Source organism: Rhineura floridana, chromosome 5 (assembly GCF_030035675.1).
Source record: "Rhineura floridana isolate rRhiFlo1 chromosome 5, rRhiFlo1.hap2, whole genome shotgun sequence".
Lineage (NCBI taxonomy): Eukaryota > Metazoa > Chordata > Lepidosauria > Squamata > Rhineuridae > Rhineura > Rhineura floridana.
In genome coordinates this window covers 126988085-127008054 of record NC_084484.1, presented here as the reverse complement: position 1 = coordinate 127008054, position 19970 = coordinate 126988085, and the positions used below count along the sequence as shown (strand labels likewise).

The following is a 19970-nucleotide window of genomic DNA, read 5'->3' as shown; positions in this document are numbered from 1 at the left end:
AGGCGTTGGGTTGGTTGGAGATGGCTTTTGTCGAAATTGACTAGCCAGCCGTAGGTCTGCAAGACATGGAGCGTGAGCTTTAGATGGCGATGAGCCAGCTCCCTGGAACTTGCCCGTATTAAAAGATTGTCCAAGTAGGGGTAGATATGCACCCCTTGAAGCCAGAGGTAAGCCACTAGGATGAGTAGCACCTTGGTTAATACTCTCGGGGCAGACGAGAGACCGAACAGCATCGCTCGATATTGAAAATGCTGGGGGCCGAAGGCAAACCGAAGGAATTTTCTGTGGGCTATGCAAATAGGGACATGGAGATACGCTTCCTTTAGGTCGATAGAAGCCAGGAAGTCTCCTTCGTGAAGGCTTTCTGTAATGGAGTGGAGGGATTCCATGTTGAATCTGCGATACTTTACGAAACGGTTGATGAACTTGAGGTCCAACTCCGCCCTCCATGACAGATCTCGTTTAGGCACAGTAAATAGGAGGGAGTACACCCCTTCCGACTTCTCTGTTGTAGGGACTGGATCTATTGCCGCTGTGTCCAAGAGGTGATGTATGGCTGTCTGCATGATGCAGTGCCTGGATGGGGCCTTGGGACAAGGAGAGGGATGAAATCTGTCTGGATGGGTTGCCCAAAACTCTAGTGTATAGCCATAAAAAAGATCTCTGATCCAGGCGACCTGAGTCAGACGCAGCCAATGGTCTCCAAACAGAAGCAGTCTGCCCCCGACCGGTATCGCGTCAGTACTGTCTGTGCTGGCGAGACCCTCCCCGATATGAGGACATTGAGGTACCTCTGCATCCCTGGTACTGACCTCTGCCTGGGAAACGTCTGTTCTAGGCTCCCCTGGAGGAATGGAAATCATTGGTTCAGAAATCGTGGCCTCGTCCCCCAGGCCGCGCTCCTCGAAAGGGCTGGGTCGTGCGGTATGAGGTGAAACGTCTGAAGGGCCTGCGATCAACGTTCCTGACAGTGGCCAAGACAGGCTTCCGAGCATCCTTGGGGTCAACAAGTACTGCCTTTAGGGCTTCCTTGCCAAAGAGTAATGAGCCCGAATAAGGTGCCCTTGATAAGTTAACCCTGGCTGTAGAGTCCGCTTGCCAGTGACGAAGCCAGAGAGTCCGCCAAGCGACTACCTGAGCTGCCATAGCTCTTGCTCCCAGCTGATTTGCGTCCAAGGTGGCATCAGCCACAAACGCCACCGTAATTTCACCAGCGACCTCCTCAGAGAGACAGGATCGGGATTAGGATCATCTAAGAGGTCATCCAACCACATCATCGCTGCCCTGGAAAAGATGGAGGCTGATGCCGAGGCTCGCATGGAGAAAGCGGTGGCCTCATGGTTTTTGTGTAAGGCGAAGTCCAGCCTCCGCTCAGTGGCGTCCTTTAAATGTGAGTCCCCTTCCCTTGGCAAAAGGGATCTAGAGACTAGACTGGAAATCGGCTTGCTTATGCCGGGGACGGCCAGTCTACTTCTAAAATCCGGAGCCAAAGAGTAAAGCTTGTCCGCAAGGGCATTAAAACGGTGTGTTTGTAATGGGTGAGACCATTTGTCCTTGGCCAGTTTGACAATAGGATCTGGCACAGGAAGGTAGTGCTCTGCTGGTGTGGGGGATTTCAGGACCCTGGCCCCTTTAATAGCGGATGTGGTAGCTGCAGGTTGTGTAGATTGGAGACCAAGGGTGTTCAATACTCTGAGAGCAAGGGGCTGATAATCGGAGGCATCAAACAGGCGATAAGATGTATCCTCCTCTTGTTCCGACTGATCACTCCACTCGTCTCCTTCGGCTTGCATAGCAAATGATGGATCCTCCCCACAAGAAACGTCATCAACAAACCTGCCCCTAGCAATGTCAAAAGGGTTTGGAGAGCATGATGGATCTGCCTCATTGCGTGCATAGTGGCTCATATCATCAGGTTGTCTGCAAACACTCCGCTGAGGCATGGCAGTGACCTGTGACTGTGACTGCGTTTGAGAGAAGAACGACAGCATGTCTTGTAGTTGTGATATGAGCTCCTGAGACAGCTGCAGCCCCGGTGTGGGAGATGGTTGCACTTGTAGAGGCAAAGATATGGGCGGTTCAGCAGGCTGAGAGGATGAATGAGCCCTAGGTGGTAATATGGGAGGAGGATAACTGGCTGCTGGCTGGTCAGGAAACCCTGCAAAGTCCTCCTCAGAGGATGCGGCTGGAGAATTAAAGAAATTTGTTAATGGTTCTTGGCCCGCCTCCTCAGAAACCGGGACAGAGACGTAGCATGCCCGCTTGGTTGTGCTGTGGCTGGATATATGCTGGGTTTCGGCAACCGCTTTGGTGTGCTTGTGCTTGGTTGCCTTAGATTGTTTAGGCTTGGTTGCCTGAGCTGTCACTGGCTGTTCCACCATCATATATTTTCGAGGGGGTTCAGTACACGGCCACGGATGTGGCAGAATGTACAGACCCAACAGGCTCAGTACACGGCCACGGATGGGGCAGAATACACCGGCTCAGATGGCTAAATATATGCCCGCGGATGGGGGAGAATATACAGTTCCAAACAGCCTTAGTACATGGCCACGGATGGGGCAGAATGTATAATTTCAAACAGCCTTGGTACACGGCCATGGATGGGGCAGAATGTACAGTTCCAAACAGGCTTGGTACACGGCCACGGATGGGGCAGAATGTACAATTTCAAACAGCCTTGGTACACAGCCACGGATGGGGCAGAATGTACAGTTCGAAACAGCTTCAGTAGTCAGCCTCAGTCAGCAGTTTGAGTTGAGAGACCTGTGTTCTACTCTGCAGCACACACACAGAAACTGACAAAAAAGGCCTTGAAAAGAATCCTCTATTATTGTACTCTGCAGCACACACACAGAAACTGACAAAAAAGGCCTTGAAAAGAATCCTTTACTGTTGTAAGGGTTAAACAGAAAGGGCGGGAAAAGGGGGAACAAATAAAATGGCACCCGCTAAAAGAGCGGGAAAATAAGCCAATCAGAAAAGCGTAGGGACGAGGAAGAAGCAATGACGGTCACTGAAGAACACCATTGAGCTGAAACAGGGCCAACCGAAAACACTGCTGCAGCAGAGCGGTGTCAAAATAAGCTCTACAGCTGTAGGGCTGAAGGACACAATCGCAGCTTTAAGGGCCAGCCATGAAAATCACTGCCGAGGAGGCAGAACGGCCTGCGAAATCCCTACAGTCGTTGAGACAGTCGCAGCTAGCAGGGGGGGCAATTGGCAAAGAAAGCTGCAAAACGGGAAGGAGCCGCAGCCGCAGGCTCCTGAGGTCAGTCGCGGCGAGATTTAAAATGCTGCAGAACGAGCCGGGGAGGGAGGGAGACGGAGCAGCCCAACTAAATAAAGGGCCACTGGAAAGGCAAAAAGAGCCGCAGCCGCAGGCTCCTGGGGAGGAAAGACCAAGGGAGCCGCCGCGAAAGTAGGTGGCAATCTATAAAATACACAAGACAGCGGAGGCGCAGAGCAGGAAGCTGCAGCTGCAAGCTCCTGGATTAAGGCTGCGTCCGCCGCCTGAGGAAGGGAGAGACGCAGCCGCGGTCTCCCAGTAAGTCGCTGTTCAGGCAGGGACTGAGGAAACAAGGGCAAACAGCAACCCCCCAAAGAAATTCCCCAGGACAATAAAAAAGCAAAGACAGAAAAAGAACAATCAGTCCCACACACACTAAATTATATAACAGAGGGAAGGAAACGACCAGGAATACACACACAAATCTCTATACCCTGTCACACAGATACACAAAACTTATCTACGCTATCTTATACTCCAACTTGCACGGACGAAAGGCAAGAATGAACTGGAGAGTGGCAGGGGCCTGATGCCCCTAGTCTTGACTTCAAAACATTCTTGCCTTTGGGCGATAGGTGGAGCTATGTTACCCGCTTGATGGCAGTCCTCCTGTGGAAAATAGTCAATAAAACGTCAGAATAGTTAATATACAGAAATATAAAAGTATAGCATAAAAGAAATAGCAGCTAAAAGAAAAGAATCCTCTTGCAACTCCTTTGGGCAGAGAAGAGGAACTTAGCCACTGACTCTGTTGTAGACTTATTAAAATCAGCTAGAAAATATTTCAAAAACCAGACCAATGGCCTGCCAAGAAAGTTCCTCATAATTGGGCCAAGTAGTCTATCGTGATCCTCCCTATAAAAATTACATACGAAAAGGACGTGAGTCAATGTTTCAACTTCGTTACCACAAGGACACAGCTGGTCCGCCTAAGGGGTACCTTGGTATTGCCCTTCCAAGAGCAGAAGGGAGACAACTAAACCTGGCTCTTGAGAATACATGCTGATACTTAGGAATAGACAAATTCTCCAAATAGCGTGTTTGGGGAACAGGAAATTCAGACCAAGATGGGTCATATTTGCAATATTTGTGATTAATCCAGTGGACCAAGGAATGAGATTCAAATTCTTAAGATTTTCAGATATTTCAATCCCATTTTAAGCAGATGCATGAATACCTTCTACATTTGTAGAAGAAAACATAGATGCCCTGTATTTAAAGAACAACAAGCTATTTTATTTTAGTGGAATTTACACACTGTGAAGAATACACTTTATGATAATTTTTCTGCAGACCTGCTGCTAAGTGGCTTTTATGTTAAAATGTGTTATTTTTAAAGTGATATTGATGCTATGTTTATTATTGTTACAGCTCTGTTATTTTATATTATGATGTTACACATGTTTGATGGGATGTAAATAAATAAATAAATATAGTCAAGGAGTGCACAGTTCTTACCATCATGTTTGTTTTTACTACCTGATGTACTCTGCAGGATTGTAGTGTTCCTGAGATTGAGCTTTACCCACAAGATGGCACAGATCATGGTCCTATCTGCATCCAAAGTGCAATTACTAATTTAGAAGAAATGGAAGTCAAAACATGTTCTTTTTCTGTGAAAGCAGGAGTGTAAGTGCAAGTTTTATTTTATTTATATCCATTTGTGAACCTATAAATGACATAGCAAGTAAAATGTCTGCAATCAGCAGTTGCTGGATGTATATAAAGCTAAAAGAGGAAGCAAAATGAGGGGGTGTTTCAGAAATTAGCATCAATTTTGAACATTCAGTGTTGGTTATTATTTTACTTATTCTTTGTAGGGAAAAAACCCTCATAGATATAGATTAAATTTTAATTTAACAGGAGTTTGCACTTCAAAAGGCATTGTTCTGTTTTTAAAATAACTGCTTTTCCTTAGGTAGTCCGACATCACGTGGGATATAGCGCCATCTAGCGTCCAAAGGCAAGAATGGATCGAAGTCAAGACCTGGGGCATCAAGCCCCTCCCACTCCAGTTCATTCTTGCCTTCCTTCATTCGAGACGTTTGGATCTTCTACTGTAGCTAAGTTTGAGTGTGTGGGACTGTCAAAATTCTTCTTGTTTCTTCTCTCCCTCACTCTCTTTTCCTATTGTCTGGGACCTTATTTTGGGGGGGGGATTTTTATTTTTACCTCACTTTGTTTCCCCCTTTTGGTCCTTTTGCTGAGGAATCCGGCGGCTGCTGTTTTCCCTTTTGGCTCCTGTCTCCCAGAGACGAGTCTTCCTTGAGAGCTGCGGCTGCAGCTCTCTTTTCAGCCAGTGTTTTAGTATTTTTTCCTCTTTGACAGAATCCGGCGGCTGCTGTTTTCCCTTTTGGCTCCCGTCTCCAAGAGACGAGCCTTCCCTGAGTGCCGCGGCTGCGGCTCTCTTTTCGGCCAGTGTTTTAGTATTTTTTCCTTTTTGACGTCTCCCCACCATAGGTGACGTCTAATTTTATTGGGCTCCCCTCTCTTTTGGGACGAGCCCTGAGAGCTGTGGCTGCGGCTGTCTCGTCAGCCCTTCCCCTGCCTTGCCGCCGCCTCCTCCAGGTGGCGGCCGTCTTTTCTCGCTTTTTACCTTGCTGGGAGCCGCGGCTGCGGCTCCTTTCATATCTGCTTTTTCGGCGGCGGCTGCTTGGGGCTGCAGCGAAAGGCTGCTGCCTTTTTTGCCTGATTTTTGCCTAGAGCTTTCACTCGTTTCGTCGGGAGCCGCGGCTGCGGCTCCTTTAACTTCTGCTTTTTTGGCGGGGGCTGCTATTGGGCTGAAGTGATAGGCGGCGGCCTCCCTCGGCAAGGGGCGGTTGGAGCTCGCCTTTGTGGCTCCTCTGCTAGCCTCTTTCTGCCTTGAGGTTCTTCAGGTGGCCGTGGGAGAAACCCCCCCCCAGCCTTTTTCACATTTAAAGAGCGTCATCGTTTATACGCTGCACTTGGAGCTCACCCTTGCTCCTCCTCCCCTATCTGTCTGCCTGACTACTGCCGTGGCCGTTACAGGCCTTCTAAAGCACCAGGAACCCTTGCCTGCCCGCCATTGTGCCTTCTTCCCAGCCGCCATTTTGATTGAAATTCCCGCCCTTTTTCGCGGGCACCATTTTGATCTGCCCATTTTTCCCGCCCTTTCTGTTCTCCTTCACTTGTTTGTACAGTTATTTAGTCAGGCTATCCAAGTGCCTGTAGGACTTATTTTTACAACAAGTGCCTCTGCACAGCAACTGCATATTCGGACTGCACCTTGAAATTATCTGCGCTGTAGCTGTATATTGGAACTGTACACCACACCGCACCCCCCACCTCTGTGCGTGTGTTGGTGATAGTACTCCGCCACACCGCACCCACCACCTCTGTGCATGTGGTGGTGTTATATATACCGTGTGGTGGTGAAAGTCCCTTGCCACACCGCACCTCCCACCTCTGTGCGTGTGTTGGTATAGCATTGCTGGGCGCTCAGAATGGCGGATCAACACTCAGATGCACATTCAGCAGCGGCTAAGAGACCCTGCAAGTCCTTGCATCATAAGTCTGCAAATCAAAAACTGCCCAGGCTGCACTCCAAGGCTGTGGCTAAAACTAAACACCTGTCTCGCCACAGTGTCACCAAAAACACGCGTTATATTTCTGTGCCACATTCTCAAGCTGCTAACCAAGAGCACTTGACAGCACTCTTTCACTCTCCAGCTGGGTCATCTGAGGATGACTTCGAGGGTTTTCCTGACCAGCCTGGGGTCTGCCACTCACAATCTAGCCTGCCGCTCCAGCCCAGTGAGCCCACTGTTGCTGTTCCTCCACAAGCACAACTGCCTGCTGGTCCGCTATCAGGGCAACTACCTGCCTCTGTACCAGGACTGCAGTTGTCTCCTGAATTTCTGATGCAGTTGAAAGATGGGGAGTTTTTTATCGACCCCATTGTCATGGACAGATCACCGCTTGCTGAAGTTTAGGCTTACAGCCACCCTTTCCCTCCGCAAGGGTGGAGGACCTATTAAGCTGGTCCGACCTCGGAGACTAATGGATCCTCTGGGTTTCCAAAGGGCTCTGGGGGATTTTCCAGCTGATAAGACAGGCGCTCCTGTCGAAGCCCTGGTCGAACTGTGGAATACGGAAATGACCCGGGCCGTGGACATGATCGCACCTGCGCGCCCTGTCCCATGCAGAGCTCATGCAGCCCCGTGGTATACCCCGGAGCTGAGAGCGATGAAGCAAGAGAGGAGAAGGCTTGAGTGCAGATGGAGGCGTACTCCTGACGGATGCAATTATGCCTTGGTAAGTGCCTACACTAAGTTGTATACAGAAGCGGTGAGGGCAGCGAAAAAGCAATACTTCGCTGCCACCATTAAATCATCTCTCAACCGCCCAGCGGAGCTCTTTAAAATTGTCCGAGGGCTTTTACATTCTAGTCCTCAGGATATTATAGAACCTTCAGAAACCTGCTGTAACGAGTTCGCTGGGCACTTCCAAGATAAAATCTCATGCATCCGCCTGGACTTAGACTCCAGTATTATGGCAGTTAAACCTAATGAGGTATCCGGAGCACGGTCTTGTCCTCATTTATTGGATGAGTTTCAGTTGGTACAGCTTGAGGACGTTGACAAGGTGCTTGGACTGGTGCGTGCAACCACCTCTGTACTGGATCCTTGCCCCTCTTGGCTAGTGAAAGCTGGCAGTGTTGGAGCAGCCGGCTGGGCCAGGGAAGTGATAAATGCCTCCTTGAGAGATGGAGTGGTCCCTAGTTGCTTAAAAGAGGCAGTAGTGAGACCACTCCTGAAGAAACCTTCCCTGGACCCAGATAATTTGAACAACTATAGACCGGTAGCGAATGTTCCATTCCTGGGCAAGGTCTTAGAACGGGTGGTCGCCAGCCTGCTCCAGGTGCTCTTGGATGAAACCGATTATCTAGATCCGTTTCAATCCGGTTTTAGGCCCGGTTTTGGCACTGAAACAGCCTTGGTCGCCCTGTACGATGACCTATGTCGGGAGAGGGACAGAGGGAGTGTTACTCTGTTGATTCTCCTTGATCTCTCAGCTGCTTTTGATACCATCGACTATGGTATCCTTCTGGGGAAACTCACGGAGTTGGGAGTTGGAGGTACTGCTTGGCAGTGGCTCCGCTCCTACTTGGTGGACCGTCTCCAGAGGGTAGGGCTTGAGGAGCATTGTTCGACACCCTGGACTCTCCATTGTGGAGTCCCGCAGGGATCGGTCCTGTCCCCTATGCTTTTTAACATCTACATGAAGCCGCTGGGTGCGGTCATCAGGAGCTTTGGAGTGCGTTGTCACCAGTATGCTGATGACACGCAACTCTATTTCTCCTTTTCATCTTCTTCAGGTGAGGCTGTTAATGTGCTGAACTATTGCCTGGCCGCGATAATGGACTGGATGAGAGCTAATAAACTGAGGCTCAATCCTGACAAGACTGAGACGCTGTTGGTGAGCGCCTTCTCTGACCAGATGGTGGATGTTCAACCTGTTCTAGATGGGGTTACACTCCCCCTGAAAGAACAGGTTCGTAGCTTGGGGTTCTTTTCAATCCATTCCTGTCTCTCGAGGCGCAGGTGGCCTCGGTGGCATGGAATGCATTCTACCACCTTCGGTTGGTAGCCCAGCTATGTCCCTATCTGGAAAGCGACGACCTCGCTTCAGTTGTGCATGCTCTGGTAACCTCTAGATTGGATTACTGCAATGCGTTCTACGTGGGGCTGCCTTTGAAGACAGTTCAGAAACTACAGCTAGTGCAAAATGCAGCAGGTAGACTGTTGACGAGGACTAGGCGGTCCGCACATATAACACCTCTTCTGGCTCGTTTGCACTGGCTACCTATCTGTTTCCAGGCCAAATTCAAAGTGCTAGTTTTGACTTATAAAGCCATACACGGTGCGGGACCACAATACCTAGCGGAACGCCTCTCCCGATATGAACCTACCCGTTCACTACATTCAACATCTAAGGCCCTCCTCCGAGTTCCGACTCACAGAGAAGCTCGGAGGGTCGTAACAAGATCTAGGGCCTTTTCGGTGGTTGCCCCCAAATTATGGAACAGTTCCTCCGATGAGGTGCGACTGGCGCCTACACTTTTATATTTTCGGCGCCAGGTTAAAACCTTTTTATTCTCCCAGGCATTTTAATTCTATCTTTTAGCTTTTAATGTATATCAGGTTGTTTAATTGTTTAATATGTATGCTTTTACTGTTTTTGTGATTCTATTGTATTTTATTCTATGTTGTGCACCGCCCTGAGAGCCTTTGGGTTGTGGGCGGTATAGAAATCGAATAAAATAAAATAAAATAAAATACTAAGCCTCTTCTCAGATCAGTCGAGAGTCCAGACAGCTCCATTGACTCAGCACAGTGAACAGCACCCTTCCTGTGCCCCAGCCCCATGTGGCTGTTCTGATGTGGTACCGCTCCCCTCGCCCAACCCATTTGATGTTGCTAGAGGCAGGATTGGAGATGACAGCCCTGGGTTGGAGGACCCAGATTATTCTCTTCAAGCGGAATGGGATGAGTGGAGTGACGAGGCAGACTTCGAGGAGGACACCTCATATCGCCTATTTGATGCAGCCGACTTTCTTCCGCTATCTCGCAGAGCTTTGGGCACATTGGGCCTTCAAACTACACAGCCCGCATCTACCACTCTCCCCATGAAAGGGGCTAAAGTCCTTAAGTCTCCAAAATCTTTGGATCATTACCTTCCTGTGCCGGACCCCATTGGCAAGCTGGCCAAGGAAGAGCTGGATCATCCTCTGCAGGCATGCCGCTTTTCCATTATGGCCAAAAGGCTGTATGCACTGGACCCGGACTTTATGAATCGCTTGCTTGTTCCAGGCATCGACGATCCAGTCTCCAATTTAGTTTCACACTCGCTCCTTCCAAAGCAAGGGGAATCACAACTAAAGGACCCCTTTGAACGCCACATGGACTACGCCTTGCGTAAAAACCACGAGGCTACTGCCTTTACTATTCAGGCGTCTGCTTCAGCTTCCATATTTTCAAGAGCGGCTATGATGTGGCTAGACGAACTCTTGGATGATCCTGAACCAGACCCTGTCAAGCTCCGCAGGGGCCTGGTAAAATTACACAAGACAGCAGCCTTCGTAGCCGACGCCACACTGGATGCCACCCAGCTGGGCGCGCGAGCTCTAGCCTCACAGGTGGTAGCTCAACGTACCCTTTGGCTCAGGCACTGGGACGCTGATTCTACGGCCAAGGGCAACTTGTCTAGAGCACCCTTTTCTGGGTCTTTACTCTTCGGAGACAAAGCCCTCAAGGCGGTCTTGGTAGACCCTAAAGACAGCCGAAGGCCAGTATTGGCCACTTCTAAGAGAGAGGATCGTAGGGCTTTCAGACGTTTCACCCCATATCGCTCCTTTCAGCTCTTTTGAGGAGCGCGGCCTGCAGGGCGAGGCCGCGACTTTCAATCTTCTGGTTTCCGCTCCTCCAGGGGATCCTGGAACAGGCAACGTTTCCAAGCCAGAACACAGAACAGGGGAAGTCAAGGGGCCTCAACTTCAACTTATGGCAGGGGAGCTCATCAGTGAAGACAGTACTGACGCTTTCCCTGTGGGGGGCAGATTGCTAATGTTTGCAAGTCACTGGTTATGTCTGACGCGGGTCGCTTGGGTCAGAGATCTATTCCTCCACAGTTACGAACTGGAATTTTGGCTGACCCCTCCAGACAGGTTCATTCCATCCACTCTACCCAGAGTTCGAGACAGGTGCTGGATCATGCGGGAAGCCATAACCCATCTTCTCGACATAGCTGCAATAGAACCTGTACCACCGGAGGAGAGAGCACAAGGGGTTTACTCCCTCCTATTTGCAGTTCCCAAGCGAGATCAGTCATGGAGGGCAGTACTAGATCTCAAATTTGTCAACCGTTCCGTGAAATACCGACGGTTCAAGATGGAGTCCCTGACGTCAATTGTAGAGGCGCTACATGAAGGGGACTTTCTGGCTTCCATAGATCTCAAACAAGCTTACCTTCATGTGCCCATCTGTCCAACCCACAGACGTTTCCTGCGATTTGCCTTCGGCCCCCATCACTTCCAATATCGAGCAATGCCTTTCGGTCTCTCGTCGGCCCCGCGAGTATTCACCAAAGTGCTGCTAACCCTGGTAGCTTATCTCCGCCTCCAGGGAGTCCACATTTATCCTTACTTGGACGATCTGTTAATTCGAGCGAGTTCCAGAGATTTGGCCCTCTTTCATGTCCACTCTGCTCTTACGGCTCTACGCACCCATGGTTGGCTGGTCAACTACGACAAAAGTCAACTACTACCAACTCAGAGATTACAACATTTGGGTGCAATTCTAGACACCACGCAGGCCATGGTCTTTTTGTCACCAGATCGAATTACGGCCATCACACAGATGGCTCTACACCTCCCATGTCGTTCGAGGGTGGACTTAATGCTTCTGGCAAGGGCTCTGGGAATGTTTGTCTCGACCATTCACATCGTGCCATGGGCTCGGCACCACACTTGACCCTTACAGTGGGCCTTACTCCCTTTCCAACAGGACATTGCCACGTCCAACCACTGTACGGTCCACCTGCACCCATCTCTGCGGACCTCTTTCCATTGGTGGGCTACGGCCAAAAATCTCAGACTGGGAACCCCGTTCCAAGAACCAGACAGGACCATACTCACCACAGATGCCAGTCTGTCCGGATGGGGGGCCCATTGCAATTCCCAGTATGTTCAGGGAGTGTGGTCCAACACGGAAGCAAGTCACAATATCAACTGGCTGGAACTAAGAGCGGTCCATCTGGCTCTTCGGCATTTTCAACCCTTGTTTCTTCTGGACCACGTATTGATTCGCACGGACAATACTTGTGTGAAATCACATCTGCACAGACAAGGGGGCACCAGGTCACGGTGCCTCCAGGCGGAAGCGTCTCAACTCTTCCAATGGGCCGAAATACATCTACTTTCACTGAGAGCAGAACATCTCTGAGGTGTGTTAAACGTTGCGGCCGACTGGCTCAGCAGACAACAAGTGATCCCGGGAGAATGGAAGCTACACCCCATGGTGTTCAGCCTTCTCCAACGACGGTTCGGCATCCTCTTGGTGGATCTGTTTGCATCCAGTCACAATTACCAGCTACCTCGCTACTTCTCCAGGTATCTGGACAATGACGCGGAATCAATGGATGCACTGTTGACTCAGTGGCCAGCAGGCCTCCTATATGCTTTCCCCCCGATACTGCTATTGGGCAGGACCATCAGGAAGCTGCAACGCGAAAGGACCCATCTGATCCTGATAGCCCCGTACTGGCCTCGTCGGCCGTGGTTCTCCAACCTGCTCTCCCTTTCAGTGACGGAGTCTTGGAGGTTGCCACTCGGACCAGATCTTCTATCTCAGGGCCCAATTTGGCATCCGGATCCCGAATGGCTCAATCTGACAGCGTGGCATTTGAACGCGGACATTTGATTCATTCGGGACTGTCTAAGGAAGTTGTGGACACAATTCTCGCGTCTCGAAAGCAGTCGACCTCTCGGGTCTACCAGAGCACCTGGACTACCTTCACTAGTTGGTGTGACTCTCAAAATGTTCTGCCATCTCAGGCCAAGGTTCAACATCTACTGCAATTTTTACATAGAGGCCTGAAGATGAGACTGAAACCTAACACCTTACGCCGCCACCATTTCATCTATTCTCTCCGTCATGTCTCCTACTATTCCTATGGGTTCACACCCACTGGTCAAACGTTTTTTGAACGGGGCCGTCCTACTGTTGCCAGCAGTTTGTCATTGCTTTCCGTCGTGGAGTTTATTGAAGGTCCTGCAAGCCCTGCAGCGCCCTCCTTTTGAGCCCCTTCGATCTGTGCCTTTACGTCTTTTGGCCTTCAAAGTCCTGTTCCTCGTGGCGATTACCTCGGCGAGAAGAATCTCAGAGTTGGGGGCACTGTCCTCGGCCCGCCATCTCTGTATTTTCCATAAGGACTCAGTGGTACTACGTCTAGATCCTTCCTTCCGTCCGAAGGTCATTTCGGAGGTTCCACTGTAACCAAGACATTGTTTTGCCTTCGTTCTGTCCGGATCCTGTTCATCCGCTCGAGAAGGCCTGGCACTCGCTAGATGTCCGGAGGGCCCTCAAGACATACCTGTCTCGCACCCAGGACATACGGTCAACGGATTCCTTATTTGTATCCTTTCACCCACGTACTCGGGGGCAAAAGGTGTCTAGCTCTACGTTATCTTGTTGGTTGCGTGCCTGTATTGCATTGGCCTATGAGTCCCTTCAGCTGCCAGTGCCTTGTAACATAACGGCACATTCCACTAGGTCAGCTGCCACTACGGCTGCCTTCGCAACCAATGCTCCTCTAGCAGAGATTTGCAGAGCGGCTGTATGGTCTACCCCAAATTCTTTCATAAGACATTATAAGATAGACCGTTACGCTTCTGCTGATGCCTCATTCGGGAGGCGTGTTTTACAACAGGTTATTTCTGCTAAGTAGCCAAGAGGCGGTCCCTCCCTATTAGGGGCTGCTTTGGTACATCCCACGTGATGTCGGACTACCTAAGGAAAATGTACCATTGGTATCACCTGAAGGGTGATTTTCTTAGGTAGTCTGACATCACGGCCCTCCCTCTTTGGAGGATTTGGGGTTTTTTGCTACCTTACCACTTATTGCTCTTCAGTGTTATAATATTTAAACTTTTTTACCAAGTCAAGACCAATTTGGACCTGTTTAATATGCTTGCGATCTTTGGGTCATGTTTTGGGACACTGTTTTCTTGCTGTTAGGCCCGTTGGCCTTTTATGTCTTTTCAGATATGTCTCTCACTTCAGTCTCGTCACGAATGAACTGGAGTGGGAGGGGCTCGATGCCCCAGGTCTTGACTTCGATCCATTCTTGCCTTCGGACGCTAGATGGCGCTATATCCCACGTGATGTCGGACTACGTAAGAAAATCACCCGTCAGGTGATACCAATGGTACATTTTCTACAGACCATTTCTGCAGCCATCAGTGTAAAATAAACAGATTTGACTAGAATTAATTTTGTTTACTATTTTTTTCCTGTATCCACTTCAACTATGGCTGCACCAAATGTTCACACAGCAAATGGTGTGCCACAAAATTGGACTGGGGTCCCTGAATTTTTTTCCCTTATTTTTTCTGGGGTTTTTTTCCAAGTCTAGTCATTGCCTCTCTTGGCAGCTGGTTATGCATCATTTTACTTTTTAAAAAATATTCTGGCTAGGATCACATTTACAGCATGATGATGCTCCATGATGATTTTACGAAGTCAGTTCAGAGTGAAGACAACGGTTGATAGGAAGGAGGAAGTACTGTGGTTATTTTTGTACCTGTTTTGCAGTCTGCCTTCAAAACACTGAAAGAGGAGGCCTTATTCTACTGAGGCAGTAAAAATGCAAACCACCATTCCTTTCTTCCAGCGGTGCCCTAAATGCAGTAGCTTTTGTTATTTCTGTGCTATTTTGTTAATGCTATTGATTTACTATTGTTACTCTTAAGAATAGCACAAAGAAAACTTTCTTGGATGATTTGAAAGGGGGAAATTGGCCTTTTGAGTCTATAAAAATTCTCTGCTCCCTTTCCAACCATTTGAATTTCTATGTCAGCAGTTCCAGCTGTAGAATTGTCTGTCTCTATACAGAGTCATAGGACTTAAATATTTTAAATGGCCACCTTTTGGGTGCATTTAGTCTGGAGAAGAGACAGTTAAAAGGCAATATGATAGCCTTCTGCAAATATTTGAGGGGCTGTCACATAGATGATGATGGCAAAACTTTGTTTTCTGTTGCTTCAGAAAATAGGACTGGAAACAATGGGTTCAAATTGCAAGAAAAAATATTCATACTAAACATTGGGGGGGGGTCGTGATGGTACAAGCTGTTTGACAGTGGAACAGATTGTCCCAGAAAGTGGTGGGCTCTTTTTGTTATAAATTTTTAAGCAGAGGTTGGATGTGGCAACCTATCTAGAACGCTATACTAGTGGATTTCCTCATAGGAAGGGGGTTAGACTAGATGGGTTTTCAAGTGTGATAATTTTCTGAGGCTGGTAGTCAAATTTGGTCAAAAACTATTATCCATGGTAGCTAAATTGAACCTCCCTGTAGATGGGCAATATACCTCCTGAACATAAAGGATAAGGGTTGTTTTCCTTCATGTCTTGCTTGTGGGCTTCCCAGAGGCATCAGACTACCCATTGTTGGAGACAGAATGCTGAGCTAGCTAATTCTGCTGGATCAGATCAAAGGTTCATTTTTAGGAATGAAACTGCACGTGAATCAGCACTGTTTATTACTTTAATTGGGTTAATCAACCACTTTCTCCTCACTCTAATAGATGGCTTGCCTATTCAGACATTAATTACAAAGGAGAGGTGATGGTTTTGGAAGAAAATCACAGCCCATGTGAAATTACAACAGCTGATGTAAAATCTCTTCATCCATTGAAAATGGTGAGGCAGTAATAGCTTTTCAAACAATTATACACCAATCCACCCTTTCCTGCAACAATCTTGCATTTAGATCTAAATCTATTCCATATCTGAGCACTCATATTGACTGAGATTAACCAGAGCATGGATCTGAATCAGTACACCATCTTAATGAGTCTTGAAATAAGCAGTAGACTTAACCATTTGGTCAAGAACTTCTTTAGATCACAACGAACATCCAGTGACTTGATTTAAGACACTATGTTTGCCTGGTGCTCCTGAAATGATCAGAACTGTTTAGAAGAAACTTATACTATCTTCGTTCAGAAAAATGGTTAAAAAAAAAGTTCTAGTACCCATGAGTTACTGCCGAGATCTACACTATAAAGGATCATAACAACATGTTTTGGGCCTTTATTGGGTGTGCTGATATGTAAACTTAGATATAATTTGTCTGTTCTTAATATTCCCACAAGGGAAATCCAGAAATGGATTTGCTGTGGTACAAATGAAATTAGATAAATATCAAATTTATTTTTGGATTGAATGGAAATAAAATTCTTTCTTTAAGCTATGAACATTTTTGCCAGTGTCAGCTTCCCTCTCCCCTCAAAAAAGTTCTTTCTGCAAGGAATAAAAATGTTCAGGCATTGGAACTGTTGCCTTTCATCATTTAAACATGTTGAATTCCTAATTCTTCTGGAACAATCAAGCACTCATAAACATGTTTTTTATTTTGGAATCAGTATTTAGTGTCCTTTTAAAAGCCATGTTGATTGCAATTAAGTGAGGAGAGAGAAAAAGGTTTTATCCACTCTGAGCATAGAGAGGTCCTAATTCATTAATATTTATTTATTTGCTTATTTAAAGTGTCTATATATCACCCTTCAGCAAACGTCCAGGATTATTTACAATTACACTTATTCATATTTATATAGAATTAATGGATATAGAAACATGCATTCAGATCTTACAAACCTGATAATTTGTTGTTTTGTCTTATACTCTAGGGTGGCCTAAAGGTTCAGATGCCTATGAATGTTAAAGTAAGTGTGGAACATGTCAGCAGTAAATTAATCTGTTTGAAACAGTCTTCAAGATGCTGGAATCTTCTCAAAACCAAAAACATATGTACTCTTTGCTCTTTGTATTTATCTTAGTAGCAAGTTCTGTGCCTGAAGCAATCTTCCCTTCCTATAATTCTCTCTTCTTTTACATTCTTCCTTTAAATCCCTACTCACATTTTTGAAGTGCACAATAGCAGAAAACACAGAAAACCTGAGGCTGTCACTTACTTCTAAATTTGCTGTTCCTCTCCTAAAACCATAGGGTTGAATTTAGAGTTCTTCCAGAAATTGAAGAGCTCATTCTATTCACAGAACTTACTGTCATCCAGCAGAGGCTTGTAATGTTCCTCCCCTGGCACCACCTGTGATACTCCCACCCGTGGCTACCACCAGGGAGAAACATTGTTTTTATTTCTCTTTAGCTCACCCTAGCACAGATCTCACAAGATCCCACTGCTAGGCAGCACCACCAGTCACTCCCTGTAAACAATACTGCTAGAGACTTCGCCTTAGTCTCCCATCTGGCTTATTGTTACTTTGTGTCCGGGTGCACTTGCAGGCCACAACCCCCCTGTATCTTTGTGCCAATAAAGCATACAGCCCTGGGTTGCCCTGGATACTTGATGATACACTATCTCTTCACCGCTGCCACCATTTGATACTGTTTCTCCGCCTTGGTAAATACCCTGCCCACCCTTCTGGTCTGTGAAAGCCCCAGCCAAGGATCAGGCTTTTGGTAAACCTATAGAATATTTATTTATAAACACCAGGAAATAACAAGATTATGTAAGGTATGTTTAACAAGCGTATGGTTTCATATAGTGTCACTCTTTATGTTTCTGGTCATATATATATTGCCTGAATATCAGCCAAATACAATCCAAGCCTCCCTCAGAACTCTGCCAACCAACTCCTCCAAAATCCCTCTCATCAACCAACCAACCTCCTCAACAACTCTCCCCCTGACTCAACTGTCATCCTCTCATTTATTCTTTCAGCCATTCATACAGCATTCTCCAGCATTCTAGCCCATGTACTCCCCCCTCTCACTCAGTCACTTACCATATATCACTTAATAAACCTGCACTTACCATATTTACAGATATTAAAATACAGGGACATCACAAGGCTCCTACTGGAGGAAAGTGGGGGAGGTGATTTTTGTGTTTTCCCCGCTTCCCTCTGCAGGCCCGGCACCATCTCTCATACTGTTCTAGAGGGTCTCAAAATGCTACAGACCAGACTTTCAGAAGGCATAGGGGGCTACAGAGGGGAGGAAGGATTGGCAAAAAAATGCCTTCCTTGCTCCAGGATGAGCAGAGTTCTGCTCATGGAACCTTTGGGTGAAAGCCATAGAGTTGGAACAGATAATTGATCATTCAGTTGGATCTCCAGACCAGGCTTCTCTCAGATTAACTCATTTCACCATGGAACACACAGAAAGCAGGTGTACCACAATACCTAGGGTGAAAAAAGCATCAAATTTTTGAAATGGAAAAAGTAAGGCATATATTGCTGAATAACGTTTTAAAAAATAAAACAAAAAATCTCACATAAAATCCATTAAGTAGATCTAGGATTCAGAAATGTATTTTAAAGGATCAACTATCTCACTCTCTGCAGATGATAATATATGAGAGACCATATTTTGGAGGATGGCATAAAGAGCTTTCTGAAAATACTGATTGTTTTCCAACACTTTTTGAAAATGCTGATGATTTTCAGGGAATTGGATCTATACGTATAATTGGTGGAATGTAAGTACAATTTAGTTTCCTTTTTTATACTTCCTTGCAAAGGTTCTCTTTGGCCTAGCATTGGAAACCCCAACTGTCCCAGCCAACCTGTGCCCTGAAACACATCACAGTAATAATTAATAAAAGAGTCTCCCATTGAAATTGATGTCCATGCCTATTTCTATTTGTTTATTTATACATTTATTTTATTTTATTTAAAACATTTGGTACCGTCTTTCGTTTAAAAATAAAATAAAATACAGAGCTGCTTACAATGTTTAAACAGTTGAATAATTCAGGCCTGCTTTTGGTATGCAAACTGCCTTGGTTACCGTTTAACTTATGTCAGGAGACAGGCGAGTGTGATTCTGTTGATTCTTCTTGATCTCTCAGTGGCTTTCAATACCATCAACCATGGTACCTTTCTGTGGCAACTGTTTGAATTGGGTATTGGGGGCACTGCACTGAAGTGGTTCCACTCCTACTTGGATGGATGGCTTCAGAAGGTAGTTCTTAGGGATTATTGCTTGGCTCCATGGGTTCTCTAGTGTGAAATCCCATAGGGTTTGGTTCTGTCCCCATATTGCTTAACATCCACCTGAAACAGCAGAGTGGGGTCATACGGAGTTTTGGAGTACATTGTCATCAGTATGCTGATGACATGCAGCTCTCTTTCTCCTTTTCATCTTCTGCAGGTGAGGTACTGAACGTGCTGAATCAGTGCTTGGTTGCAATAATGGACTGGATGAGGGCCAATAAACTGAAGCTTAATCCAGACAAGACTGAGATGCTGTTGGTAGATGGTTCCTCTGACCGGCTGAGTTGTGTGCAGCCTGCTGTAGATGGGATCACACTCTCTCTGAAGAAGCGGGTTCATAGGTTGGGGATTCTCATGAATCCATTGCTGTCATTTGAGGCACAGGTGGCCTTGGTGGCTCAGAGTACCTTCCATCAGCTTAGACTGGTGGCCCAAGTATGACCCCATCTGGACAGAGATATCTTGACTACAATAATCTACACTCTGGTAACCTCAAGGTTGGACTGTTACAATGCACTTTTCATGGGGCTGCCATTAAAAACTGTTCAGATGCTTCAGCTGGTGCAGAATGTGGCTACTCAACTGTTGACAGGTTCAAGGTGAACAGATCATGGGACACCAATTCTGTTACATCTACACTGGCGGCCTGTGCCAAGCCCAATTTAAAGTGCTGGTTTTGACCTATAAAGCTCTTTATGGCTCAGGGCCCCAGCATTTTCTGGAACAGCTCTGCAAGTATGAACCTACTTGGCCCCTTACAGCTTCTTCTGAGGCCCTTCTCCAAGTCTCCCCTCTGAGAGAGGCTCAGAGAGTGGTGACAAGGGAGAGGACCTTTTCAGTTGTGGCACCCCATCTGTGGAATGCTCTTCTAGCAAGGTCCACCTGGCACTCTTATTGACATCTTTTTGGCGCCAGGTAA

At 47.1% G+C, this 19970-nt stretch overlaps 1 protein-coding gene across 2 annotated transcripts in view; it reads left to right on the top strand.

Moving 5' to 3' along the window:
- CRYBG3 (crystallin beta-gamma domain containing 3) overlaps positions 1 to 19970 on the top strand; it is a 150031-nt gene that overhangs the window by 75103 nt on the left and 54958 nt on the right. For both annotated transcript variants that reach the window (XM_061628033.1, XM_061628034.1), the window contains exons 8-11: positions 4785 to 4918; positions 15617 to 15731; positions 16721 to 16756; positions 18401 to 18534. In XM_061628033.1, coding sequence (XP_061484017.1) covers positions 4785 to 4918; positions 15617 to 15731; positions 16721 to 16756; positions 18401 to 18534 — 419 coding nt within the window. The remainder of the gene's footprint in view (positions 1 to 4784; positions 4919 to 15616; positions 15732 to 16720; positions 16757 to 18400; positions 18535 to 19970) is intronic.